General features: G+C 46.4%; 1 protein-coding gene across 3 annotated transcripts in view; it reads right to left on the bottom strand.

Annotated features, from left to right (window-relative positions):
* MDN1 (midasin AAA ATPase 1) overlaps positions 1–13,794 on the bottom strand; it is a 2,688,524-nt gene that overhangs the window by 2,078,657 nt on the left and 596,073 nt on the right. For all 3 annotated transcript variants that reach the window (XM_069606482.1, XM_069606484.1, XM_069606483.1), the window contains exon 27: positions 3,649–3,790. In XM_069606482.1, the coding sequence (XP_069462583.1) occupies positions 3,649–3,790 (142 nt within the window). The remainder of the gene's footprint in view (positions 1–3,648; positions 3,791–13,794) is intronic.

Here is a 13,794-nt window from a genome sequence, read left to right as displayed (position 1 = left end):
GAGCGTGCCGAGATGCCGAAGCAAACATGTTTGCAGAAAAAACAGAACTGAGGCTACAGGTGCTGTGCATCCTATATATAACATCCGGTGACGTGGACCCTCGACGTAGGCCCTTCGAGGGACAACGGATCGATACCATCGACGCAGGACGCCCTCTGCCGAATATTTTCCGAAGCAGCACAGCTGTGGACATTATCTGTCAGATGTGGAATACGTCAGAGGACACAATCCCCTTGAATAAGCCTTCATAAGGGAGGAATATAATACTAACACTCAAATACACTTCACGAACTACACACTCTTAATATCTCTAAATCAGTAGATACCTTTTTGGAATGGCCCACATATACAACCTACACCCTCAGGTGACTACAATTGCTAGGGTGCTGGGGACATTAATATATCACTGTTGCATTTAACATCATATAGTAAGTTATTTACAACATACAAGAGACCACAAATATTCTTAAGCAAGCAAATATCCAAGACGAGTCATTCAGTACAATAGGCTAGGCCAAAGTCAATGGGGAAAAGTCTTATATAGGATGAAGCACTTCTGGTAGGTAATTGCAAAAGTCTATGCACAATGTTTTAGAAGTCTTTAAAGAAAAGAAGAATCAAATGTAGGGCCACAAGCTGATTAGACTTGGGAGTAGTAAAAGATGCAAGCAACTGTACAGCAAGAGGTAAGTTCTTAGACTTTGTACAGTACCTTTATAAAATGAAGAAAAAGCAGCAGGCGACTACTGTTCCTGTGCAGCTCTGCAGATCACACTGCTCCTGAGCCTCAGACGCAAGGACAAGAGTGAGGACATCAGAGGGACTTGTGCAATGCACTGGCAAACTTCACTTTCAGTGGCTGTTGAGCGCTTAAGCTATTCAGTGTTTCAGCTGCTCGCGTCTACTGCAAATAGCAACACTATTCCTGGCTGTTGTGATGGACTTTTCTTGCTTCTGGGGTCCCACACTCTCTTCAGGGGGCTCAAGCTCGGTCAGTCCTGCTTCCTGGCAGTCTGGAGGACCTTCCTGGAGCTCTAGGCCAGCTTAAAAGCAACACACAATCTGGTGTTTCTCTCCCTGGCTATACGGTTTCCAGCAGCAACACTGGAAATTCAACCAGCTCTCAGATGGATGTCCAGGTGGCTTACTTTGGAGTTGATTGGTCACACCAACTCAAAAGGGAGAAGTCATCCTTGCAGGGGCTTCACTGTCGATACAAATTTGGAGTTTGAGCACAGCAGCAGGGCTTCACCAGGCAAACCAACGGTCCGACATTGCAGTAGGCGTCCTCTTCCAAGTTCTTCTTCGGTTCCTTCGTCCAGTGGTCGACTCGGTCTTTAAAGCCTCAACTTTTATTCAGTTCTCTCCCATTCATTCCAGCCTAGCTGTCAAGTCACCCAGCAAGGTGGCTGTCCTTGCAGGACAGACAGACGGTCAATTACCATAGAGTGCATTTGGGTCTCCTAGGAGACTAAGCACAGGGAGTTTCGGGCACCTCCCTCAGTTCCTGCCTACCACAGTCACTAGTGAACAGGCAAAGCGAAAAATGGGACCAAACCTGGTTTGGCGCACAGAGTAAATCTCAAGAAGGAGCTTTCCACAAAGAAATAGCGAAAAAAGAAGACTGGGCCATTTTGACAAATATGGCACCCTTGGGGCTTTACTACAGCTGCGAACACAGCCTGCGGTAAATGCACACCACGGTAGTTAAAACAAAACCACTGCCACCAGCCATTCAGAGGAGTAACAAAAAATATTACATGAGAAGTTAGACAAAGGGGAAACTAACCCGTCCAGCACCCTATTGTAATATAGTGTGTGCTGAGTCTAGAAAGTTACAAATGTAAGTAAAGTCAATTTAACTTTAGGAAACAGCAGTTTAACCAAGAGAAGGTATGCAAACCTTTGGGAAATCCGAGAGACTTCCCTGCGTCACTGCACTGAAGGTGCTGTGTGACAATCTAAAAGATGATGCCTATGGAGTTTGTCAGACTCCACAACCAAAAAGAAACAATGTACCAAATCACATTAAAATACGAGAGAGTAGGAAAAAGGGTCTCACTCTCTTCAGGTTAAAAAAAATCAAGTCCTCAAAATCCGGCTAAATTGCTGGGGGTCTCCAAGGTGGAGGGAATTCAACACATTTCTGAGAATTCTCCCAAACGTTCACCGCCTCCCCCCCTTTGTTCGTGTCCAGAGGGGATGGTCTCGGGGAGATGACCAACATCTTCTCAATGGGCTGGAATGCAGTTTCCCTCCTGTGAGGGAGGGAACCGCTTGCCTTCGGAAAGGGTGGCCTTCAAAAGAGACGCTACCACCACCTCGATGGAGGGAGCTGCCGTCTGGTGCACCTGGGCCTTCATGGTCTGGCCAGGACCCTTGTCCTGCTTTGCCTTCGTGGTCACCCCAGACACCTTGTCCAGATTGTCCTTTTCCTTCGGGGCCTTCTCCGAGGAGAATAGGTCAGACGCTGTACTCTTCTTGGCCTTCTCAGGGGCCACTTTCAGCTTGCCCGGATGATCAGACTTCATCTTGGATGACTGGAGACCGATGCAACCGGAGATGTAGGACGCGCCCAGTCCGTCAAGGAGCCTGCCTCAACAGCGGTAGCAGACCTGCAGTGCTTGGCCTTCTGTTGGACCCCTGCAAGCCCGCTCAGCTTTCCCAGTTCCGGGAGAGGCATGCTCCTGGGACCCACCCAGTGCAGAGGTCCTAGTCAGCAGCCCCTCATTCAGTCATTTACGACGATACTTTGTGCGTGTCGAGAGTTCACAGCAAAATGCACAATCGTCCTTGTGCGTCAGGTACAGGAAGTAAATGCACTGGGAATGGTTGTCGTCCATGGAAATATTCCGCAAACGGCAGTCGGTGCAAAGCTTGAAAAAGAGGGGGAATCCTTTTTGTCCAACATGATCCATGCGGCGTAGGCTTGAAGAAACTTCTGGAAGCCTCCACAAAGAAACTGGACAAAAATCACCCTTGAGGGGCGCAAAAGAAAACAAAAAACAGGTCCCCGTTAATCGGAAAGATGATCAATGGAGCACAAGGCTCGATTGACCGAAAAATCGCGTTAAAGTCTTCCAAAAACAAAAAACTCAGTACAAGCTCGAGAGCCAAGCACGAGGACTTCCAACATGAACATGCAGTAAAAATCTGAACATGGCTGCCAGAGGAGGGGCTTAGGTAGGGGGCAGTCATTGTCTGGGGGCAGTATGACCCAGAGCTCAGTGATTGGTTGTTAGGAGACAGCCAGAAATGAGTTTTCTTTACCGAGGATTCACAGCCTGACGACGGAATATTCATGAGCATGCGAATCCATGCCAGATTCCAGACCCCAGGCTGGAGGATAAAAGAAACACACAGTACTCCAAAATATAGTGTGAAAGAATGTGTAAAACGGTTCCCTCTCACTCAAGGGAACACACCAAACATGCAGTAGTCCAGACTGAAGTGCTAGGGGATTTGCATGTAGAGGAGATTGCAAAAAATGAAAATCTACCTAACAAAAATTAAGGTCACACAAAGCAAGCTTTGCAATTCTATCATTCATAAATCATTTGCTATTTCTAGATGCTTGAGCTGGGGAATCATGTTTGCCTGGACACAGTATTAACTGCATAACATTACAATGCAGTAATCATATCCTACCATCATCGGCCAAATGCTGAAGCCAGTCATAATCCTTCTCCGTCTGCTCTGTTAATCGATACCTTTCAGCCCATCGAAACAGATCACGCAGGGTGATAAAGCCATACTTTCCTGCAAACACTGTGGATCCTCTACGATGCGACTTATTAAAGAAAAGAAGAAAAAAAAAAATCAGAATTTTATTTATCTTCTATTTGGCAAAATGCTCAAGCCATCGTGTATAGGCGATGATTTATGAAATTATGCGTTTTACCAATGAGAAGCGCTTGTAAAATTAAAGATCAATTTGGGTTTTCATTGTACACTTGGGAATAATTTTAATATCATTTAGTTAACCACTCACTACACAAGAGGGTTTTAGTGTTTCAGACAATAGAACAAGCTCCTATCAGAATTCAACGCAAGAAAGATTGCAAGATTAAACAAACCAGGCAAGCATTCTACTGAAAAGAATTAAGATGAAAAACAAGGGTTTGAGAAAACAGACTAAAATAGGTGGTTTTAATCTACTTAAAGAACAAATGGTTGAGGCATAAAGTTAAGCTGTGGTCTTGGCAAACAAGACTGTGTGTTTATTAATATTAAAGTCATCAAATTGTAGCTTATTTGAAACATGTTTTTTTATATACAACTCTAACTATCAGTCCCTCCACCAAAATAACAGCCTCAAGATGCGCCTCACTTAAGAAATCCAGAGCAATGTACTCCTAATTAAGTATTGCACAATATATTGAGTCGTTTTAAATTAATACAATCATTAGATAAAACAAGTAATCAGGCAACATGTGTTTGGAGCTTTGCTCTTCATCAGGGCTGTTAGTGACAAGTACCAAATTGACCCCTATTGAGTTCTGTAGATGTATGTAATCACATTTTAGTCTCATCATATGTACATGACAAACAGAAAGATATAAAACAAAGAAGAAAATATAAACTCAGTGTGTTGAGTAAATAATATACCCGATTACAAAAAGAGAACATTTACAATATGTAGAGTTCATTTGTTATAGTATTTACTAAATGCACTTGCAGTTGAAATTGGTTGAGTATTGTTAAATTACTGTGCCGTGGGGTTTGTGCAAGGCAGCTAAGCAAAATGATGAATATTAGCAACCAATGATGTGCTTAAAACATAATTGGTTCAAAAGCATTCTCACCGTGACATGTATTTGTCACCTAAATAGTGTGCCACGGGGGCCGTTAATAGTGAAGAAAATCTTCTCCAAGTGTAACTTGATCATATCTGGTGTAAGGGAGAATTTGTTTTTATTTTTTTGCTAAAATCCTTCCACTTTAAGAGACTCCCAGCTCTTGATGAATGCAGGATTTTTTATTTTAACCACTGAGTGGGACGTTTTTCTCAGTCTTATGCGTTTTTTACCTGATTTGGATGTTGTGTTTTCACTGTTTTTGGAGTCTGACAAACTCCATAGTCATCCGCTTTTTGTATGGTGACAATACAGTGCAACTGAGAAATCCTTTAGATTTCTCAAAAGATTTAAATACCTTTTCTGGGGTGAGCGACAGTTCCCAAGACTAATAAAGTGAAATTGACTTTACTTCCCTTTTCTCTTTGTAGGTCCAGCACACACCATTTGATGTGGAGTGCTGGTGGATTACTTAGTAGCCCCTTAGCCAACTTCCCCATGTAAGATTTCTATGTTACCCTCACTACTTTAAGTGGCTGCTACCATTGTGCTTTTCTACCGCAGGCTGAACCCTCCGCTGCAGTACAGCACCCATGGGTGACCATTTTGTCAAAATGGCCCCGGACTTCTTTTTCGCCATTTTCTGTTCGTGGGGTCTTTCATGGCCTTCACTCTGTGCGTTGAGACAGGTTTGAGCCCTTTCTCTTTCCTTCGGCCCGCCCCTGGCTCCAGTGTGTCTGGAAGGACAGGATGTGATTGAGGGTCCCGAAACTCCCCCGTCCGTTGTCTCTAGGAATGCCTGAATGAAACTAGTCCCGATTGGCTGGCTGCCTGCTATGTGATTGACAGCCTAGGCTGTGCATGAATGGGAGAAACCGGTTTAAAAAAGGAAAGAGTTTGGGGACTACAGGCAGAGTCGACCACTGGAAGAAATCTGAAGAAGAAACCGTGAACGAAGTCTGCTGCAACCTCCAGGACCTTCAATTGCCCGGTGAAGACCTGCTGCTGTGATCACCTTTTTCAACTCAACAGAGAAGCTCCTCAGATACAAACTCCAGTTGGCGAACTTACCGACTTGCTGTCGAGGGACCATAATCGAGTGCAACGTCTGCCGCAGAACTGATCTGGCTTAAAGCTCCAGGAGCCTCCTAAGGACCTACAGTAGCAGGACATCCCGATCCAGAGTCCCCGTCACCAGAATGCAGGACCGAGGGAGCACGGAAAGTCCAACCTTTGTCCAATGATCTGCAAAAGTTCTGTTTGCTAAGCGCTGAAAGCGCTAAGTGCTGTTGAAACGAAAACAGCTGGTAGATGCCAACGACCTTACAGAGTACAGCTGCGGGAGCCCTCCAGAAGTCCTCCCTCTTGTCACCACGACTGAGTCTAAGGAACCAAGGTCTGCTTGGCTGTAGCAGGACGGAATCCAGCTGGACCACCTTTTCTTCTAACCAGAGGTACTGTTTGGGCTTGAGGGAACTTACTTTCTTGCCTTAAGTCGAGCTGTCTCACTTGAGACTTAAACCTACTTACTCTGAGTGGATCTCAACTCCCTTTTCACAGGCTTAACAGCTCATGGCCATACAAATGATTTTTCTGAACTCTAACTTTGTGCAAGACTTTAATCAAGAAGTGCATTAGATCCATAGACTGTATCCATGACTGACTATCCTTGCTCCCTAAATGCACTCTTAATCCATTGACTTTGATATTGCTTCTCCCCCATAGGTTGTGGCTTGTTAAACACGGTTACTGCTGGGAAAGGCTTATCCAGACTTCATTTGAGGATTCAGTTGTCCTAACATACTCAGACCATCTGTTGCAACCTTTTTGCTTCCCTTAACCTTTCCTTTCTGCAACTCTGAATATGCAAAGTATGCGAGTGTTATATAAATGCAAATACTAGGCTTGCCTTTAAAGTCACGTCCGAAGTGCATGACGCATATCCAAAGATTATTCACTGGCTTGTTTGATTCTGAAAAGTAAAAGTTTATTTGGATTGTTACAACCTTTTACCCTTTTAAAGTATGCTTATTTAAAACAGACGTTAAATAAATAACTATTTATAACTGAAGTCTTAAGTGCAAGTGTTACTGGGCTACTTGTATTTACGAATTTCAATTGTACAGCTCACATTTACCCCTCTTGAGATGGGCCTGGCTGCTCAATCACACTACCAACTTGTGCAGTATAGACCTATACCAAAAGGTTTGTTAGTAACAAAGCAGGTAAGTGTTTTGTAGTCTCACAGTGTAACTGCACCAATCCTTACCCAACACCTGCATGTATTTTTTTTGTTTTTATTCCTGAATTCAGAGAGCTGTACATCATTTTAATGACTGTGGCTGAACCGATGACATGCCTTACTCACCTTTATAGCATTTCTGATGATGGTATCTGCTTAGATTCACGTGCTGTGCATATGGTCCGACATCCAGTGATAACAGTGAGTATTGCATCTGGTCTTCCGGGGACCAAAAGGGGATGTCGGAATAGGCGTGTATAACACTATCCCTATTGTGACGTGAAGTGTACCCAAATCCCTCACGAGCAGAGGTCCCTCAGATTGTATTTTTTTCTGCTATGAGGGAGCCCCGGGCTATTGTGAGCGAGTACATAAAGAGAGAAAGTAGTAAGACGTCTATGTTCCTTCCATCCTGAGCATGTGAATCTAAGCAGATACAATCATCAGAAATGCTACTACGGTGAGTAATACACGTCTTCTGATGCTTGTTAATCTGCTTAGAATCACATGCTGTGCATAGGCTAGCAAGCAGGAGTTGGGTTGTGAGAAGGAACAGTAGAGAAAAGGGGTCTTAGTACTGCTTGTCGCACCCGAGAGTCAGATCTAGAATGAGTGTCTAGGCAGTAGTGTTTCGTAAAGGTGTGGACAGAACTCCAGGTTGCCGCTTTGCAAAGGGACTCGAGGGGAACATTTGCAATGAATGCTATGGAAGCCCCGGTGCCCAGAGTAGTGTGCGCTCTAGGCTTGAAGGGCAGTTCTCTCTTAGCAAGAGAGAAACAGTGATGCATTTGACAATCCACCGGGAGATAGCCGATTTAGAGACAGGATCCCCTTCTCTGCCAGCTGCCACTGAAACGAAAAATTGGTTTGTTGTATTCAGTGGTTTCGTCCTTTCCAGGTAGAAAATGACTGCCCTGCGCAGATCTAGTGTGTGCAGGCTTCTTTCGGCCATGCTTGTGGGATTCTGGAATAAAGTGGGTAGTTCGATCGATTGGTTCACACGGAACTTCGAGATGAAATGGGCGAATTCTGGGATGAGTGCGCAGAACTACCTTATCCCTTATATGACTGTAACAAAGGGGTCTAGGACAGAGGGCCTTTAGTTCGCTAACCCTTCTGAAAGAAGTGATAGCCATTAAGAAGGACGTCTTGTAAATAAGGTCTTTTAGACTTGCTTTATGCATTACCTCAAAGGGAGATCCCATGAGTCTGGTTAAAACCACATTTAGATCCCATCCAGGAGCTGGGTGAGAAATGGGGGTATGGATTCTCTTCACCCCTTCCATAAAAGCCTTAATAAAAAGGTATTTTCCACCATGACACTTTCTGTTGTGACGTGGTATAGGCCAAGAGAGCAGCAAGATGAACCTTTAGGGAATTGAAGACCAGTCCTGCGTCTAAAAAATGGGTTAGGTACAGCACAATGTGTGTGGGTGAGCCATCGATGGAATTGACACCCTTGGTATTACACCAGATGACAAAGCGTTTCCATTTACTGGAATAGCAATATCGGGTGTTAGGTTTCCTAGCTTCCCTGAGGGAGTTGAAGGTTTCCAAACTATGACCTCTGGAGCCAGGTTGCTAAATTCAGAGTTTGTGGGCATGGGTATAGGGTCTCCCCCCCTGTCCTGAGATAACATGTTGTACGGGCAGGGTAGTTTTACTGGTGGGGAGAGGAACATTTCCATTAGATGAGCTAAACAGGGCTGGCGGGCCCACATGGGGGCCACCAATATCATGGTGACTGGTTCCTGGTGCATCTTGTGCACGATCTTGTTGAGTAGGGGAGTCGGGGGGGCGGGGGAGGGGTTGCGTAGACATTTCCCTGACCATGTTATCCAGAGTCCATTCCCCTTGGAGCGGTTCTGGGGGGTGCCTGGAGGCGTAGTCTTGGCATTGGGCGATCTCCCGAGTTGCGAACAGGTTGATCTCTGGGAAGCCCCATTCTGCAAAGACATTGGAGACAATGTTTTCGTGCAGACGCCATTCATATTCTACGGGCAGTGGGAAATCTCTGCTGATCACGTCTGCCAGAAGATGGAGTTTCCTTGGAACGTTTTGGGACAATAGAAGAACAAGTTACTTTCTTACCTGGTAACGTTCTTTCGATGGGATGGTCCGACGACGTATTCCATATCTATGACAGGTAATGTCCACAGCTGTGCTGCTTCGGAAAATCTTTGGCGTCTGCGTCGATGCGCCGTTCCCGAGGACCTCCTCCGACGGCCAACGTCACGCGATGTGATAAGTAGGACGCGTGACGCCCATAGCCTCAGTTCCGTTCCAACCTGAAACCTTGAGTCAGTGTTTGCTTGAATCACAGTAATTGTGGTCCCTTTATGTAATCTCTGCTACTGCTCATATACTCTTGAGATAAGCATGGCTGCTCCGCCACTACTACCACTCTGACATAGTAGTATAGGCTTGTACCAAAGATAAAACTTGTATTGCCACCTGTAGTCTTGTGTGTAGTGGTCCCTAAGGGCACTGCACAGGATTCTGCCTAACACCATGCCTCAAGGAAAGATGTTAAGCGCCCCCCGACCAGGGTGACATGGGAGGGGACCTGGATCTGACCAGAGGCAGCAGCTCCTCTGGGGTTGGGGCCCCTGCCGCATCGTTGACCTCTAGGTGGGTAGCTGGCGGGGCTTCCGGATGCTTGTCCAGGGTTCCAGTTTCCCGTATTGTAGTTATTTTGACTTGAACGGGATTGGCCTCGAAAGGACCGACGAGAACCGCCTCCCCTCTGGGGGGGGAGGCTTCAGAGTTATTTGTTGTAAGGATTTAAGAGTCTCATGCTCTTTCTTGGCTGTCTTCAGAGCATCGTTGACTGCTTTACTGAAGGGATTGTTCTCTTCTATGGGTTTGTTATTAAGAGCGGCCTGTCTTTCAGGCTTGAACCCCGAGTTGCGGAGCCAAGCGTGCCGCTTAAGTAGTGTGCCCTGGCAACAGACCTGCCTGCCGTCTCTGCAGTGTCCAGAGCATTTTTAATTATATTTTGATTTACTTGCCTGCCCTCGGCCCCGATGCCGAGTAGTCTGGACCTAGCGGGTTCAGGAACCTCCGGAAGACCTTCTTGTACAAGGTTCTATTGTGCGTCTGCATAAATGGCAAGCACCATAGTGTTATTCGCAATGCGTGGGTTGTATGCAACTGCCAAGTTAACACGGTTACCTAAGGCGTACAACCATTTATATTCGTAATTCGAAGGTGCCTCCCCGTAGCAAGGAGTACCCCTGCCCGTTTCCGGGTGGTAGTGACTACCAACGAGTCAGGGGGTGGAGTGGCCTTTATATTGAGGGTCAATTGGAGATGGCTGAAATGGTTTCTCCACTCTTGGATTCACTGCCCGGGTCTGTGCTAGCGTGACATGAGAGGGGACCAACCTTCTTTTAATAGAGTTCAGGAGAGGCATGGCATGGCTTGAGGGGGGGGGGGGGTTCTCTTTGAGCATGTCCTCCACAAAATCTTGTTCGGGGACCACCTCCTGGGTGGTGATCTTAAAGTGCACTGCTACCTTTCTTAAGATGGCATTGAAAGCCATTTGTGGAGGGAGGGTAATCCAGGCGTAGCACATCAGTCTCCTGATCCTGCATAGGGAGCGTCCATGGCTCTGTGTACACTTGCCGGATCTCCTCCCAGTTGCCCATGGCATCCGCCTGGTCATCAAGGTACTCTTGCAGGAAGGAAGGGTCTTCTTCCTCGTCATAGATGTCTTGGTAAGTGTCCATTTGGACCACATCTTCATGGTGGACAGAAGCTAAAGGGTCTTGAGAGTCAAGATCTTCATGGAAATGTGAAGCTGACACCAAAGAGGGTCTTCACGAGATCTCTTAGGGGAAGGATGCTCTGAACCCGAGACAATTCTTTCTACACGGTCCATGCATCCTTCAAACCTTTCCCTGGTCCACTTCGATGCACCGGAAGGGACAAAAGGTCTCCTTGTTGGTGTCGAAATTTGTCCCAAAGGGTGTTGGACAGAGGTTCCAGACTGTCCTCGTAGGTTTTGCGAGTGCTGGGACGCCAAGGCTTGTCTTTAGACTTGTCCGCGGCACGCTCCATGCGTTTTGACTGTGTCTTAGGCGTCAGCCCAACCGCCCAAGTAATCCTCGCGACACTGTCCTCAATCTCCACCGAATCGGCGTGAGTTAACGGGTCAGCCGTAGATCTACCGCTTACCACAGTGCCAGAGGGCCTAGCGTTAGATTTTTCGCCTGCAGAAAGGCTAGGGGTCCTACGAGTAGGTTTCAGGCCTTAGGGGGCATTGGAGTATCTCTTCAGCAGCCAAACCAGATTTAGAGGTAGTGCCCTTGGCTTTGGCGTGCCCAGTCGCAAGACGCTGCTGCCGATACGGGGAATGCTGCTGATCTAGCAGTTCAGAGGATTCTGTCAAAATATTCGGCGGTCCTGTTGGCTCCTTCACCTTTGTGTGCTTAGTGCGTTTTGGTTTCTGTATGCCCTTGTCGCCGGGTGTTGTCCCCGAAGCGGTTGGTGGACCTAGAAGCCTCTGCCTCAAGGTCGATGACATCTGACACAGATGCCTGGTCATCAGTGCCCCCGTCACTTTCGGTGGGTGTGGCGGTGGGGGAAGAGGGTTCAGCCCGCGACATACCGTATGCGGCCCACCGCTTTACATTGCGCTCCATGAGCATGTGAATCCATGCCAGACCCCAAGCTGGAGAATGATTCTCAGTACAAATCACTAAATCAGTCAACTGGACAATATACTTTTTGTGAATTGTGAAACACTTATTCCAGGTGCAGTAAAAACCTAAAACTACTTTTGTGATAACACACTTATACTAGGTGAGTAAAACCTAAGGATGTAATATACTATTAGAGGTCATTTTGAAATCACGGAATCCCAGATGGAGTTAAGCAGTAAGTCATGTAACTTATTTCTGGATGGCACACAGCTAACACAAGGTAAGTAAAACCCACATACTTTGTTTAACCTCACAATGAAGGGGAAAGTAAAACCCAATGTTAACCTTTATTGAATGACAGTTATTCTAGGTAGTCTACAGACTTATTCGGCACAGGCTAGCAGCAGTCAGGGGAAGCAAGACCCGGTTGGGGGACACTCATACAATTATCCTCAAAGGACTAATCTGGTGATACCAACACTTTACTTGGGAAGACGCACAACTTAATCACAGGATAGTAAAACACCTTCACATCTACTTTCTATTAGACTGGCAAACAGTTGCTAAGGAAGAACTTAGAAACACTTATTTCCTTTTCTAGGCAGAAGTCCCAATCCCTTGAGTCTCTCTTATTCTTGGAGCAGGAGTGTTCTCAATGGCAGAAGGAGGGGGGGGGGTCACTAGGACTAGTGACCAACAGGCAGTGTCAGGATAGGTACTTCAGTAGCAAAAGTCAGAGTTCCTTAGGAAAACTGGGCAAACAGGTGAGTACTTCTAGGGTTAGAAGAGGGTCCAGGGGCTTTGCAGAAGACACCCTAGCAGGATTCTAGCAGTGTGACTGCGTGCACTGGATGAGAGGCCTACTCATCACAGATAACAACCCACAGCTACACAGAAATCCTAACAGGCTTAAGGTAAGTACATAACAAACCCAACACAGTACCTCAGCATTGAAGAAGATTTTGCAGCAGGAGAACTTCAGGGTCTGCAGCCAAATACCCGGTCAGTGGATTCCTTGTCGTGGTGACTGAAAACAAGACCTCAGAAGGAACTTAGCAGCAGGGATCAATGAAGAATGCTCTAGGCAAGGTTACCCTTGCTGCTGAATACGGTTCTGCGGATTTGGCGCCTTTTCAAGGAGCACAGAAGAAAGACAGAAAACCGCAGTTGAATTCTCGTTTTAAAGGTCCAGGATTCCAGTGAGGGGACTTTTCAGACTCAATTTTTGAATCTGGAGATCCAGCAGGATGACCACGAAGTTTCAGCGAGATTTGGAAGTCTGATCCGCACAGTGGCTCAAGGTCCCAGGGTATTGGGGTAATGCAACAACTCAGGTTCGCAGCAACGTGTGGGATGGCTCAAAATGCAGGTCTTCTTGAGTCTAGTGGGTCTCACCAGGCTCCGGGTCGGGTGTCGTCGTTTACGAACTCCCCAGGTCGATTGGAAGGAAGGGCTACAGCAGGCTCCGGTTACACAGCAGGCTCTCCAGTCGATGGAAATTGTCTACACCGCTAACTTAATCATCCGCTTCAGTTTGAGTTCCAGTGGTTGACTTTTCTTCAGGTTTGCAGTATGTAGAGCACAACATCTGCATTCTCTCCCCCCATTTTACAGGGGCGGTCTGGTTGTCCAATCATGACATCCAGCACCCCACTGGGATTTGTCCCCATTCAAGCAAGGCGTAAGACAAAAAGCTGGGGAGTTTTGGACTCCTTCCTCACGTCCTGCTCTAACAGACAGACTGGAGCCTGGGCGGGGATTCCAGGGGACTCCTGCCAAAGATATGATATGATATATGATATGATAGTTTATTTATATAGCGCCTATACACAGAAGTGTTTCAAAGCGCTTCAAGGAGGGAGGGAACATAGGAAATACAGTACATTCAGTAAAGTCCTTGAACAATACAGAATGTGGAAAATAACTACCATAATAGGCCTGACGACATTTCTGATAGTGCAAGTGCCAAAAAACAAGTAGGGTAGGAGGGAATGGAGAAGGAGAACAAAGCAAGCAGTAACATTACTATGTCTGTCGACAATTTACGCAGTGCAGGAGGAATACAAGAAGAGGGTTGGGAGGGGAGGGCAGGGATAGAGGGGGAGAGGAG

Source organism: Ambystoma mexicanum, chromosome 4p (assembly GCF_040938575.1).
Source record: "Ambystoma mexicanum isolate Mex_15411 chromosome 4p, UKY_AmexF1_1, whole genome shotgun sequence".
Taxonomy (NCBI): Eukaryota; Metazoa; Chordata; class Amphibia; order Caudata; family Ambystomatidae; genus Ambystoma; species Ambystoma mexicanum.
Note: the sequence above shows the minus strand (reverse complement) of the source record. Positions and strands in the feature narration are given on the sequence as shown.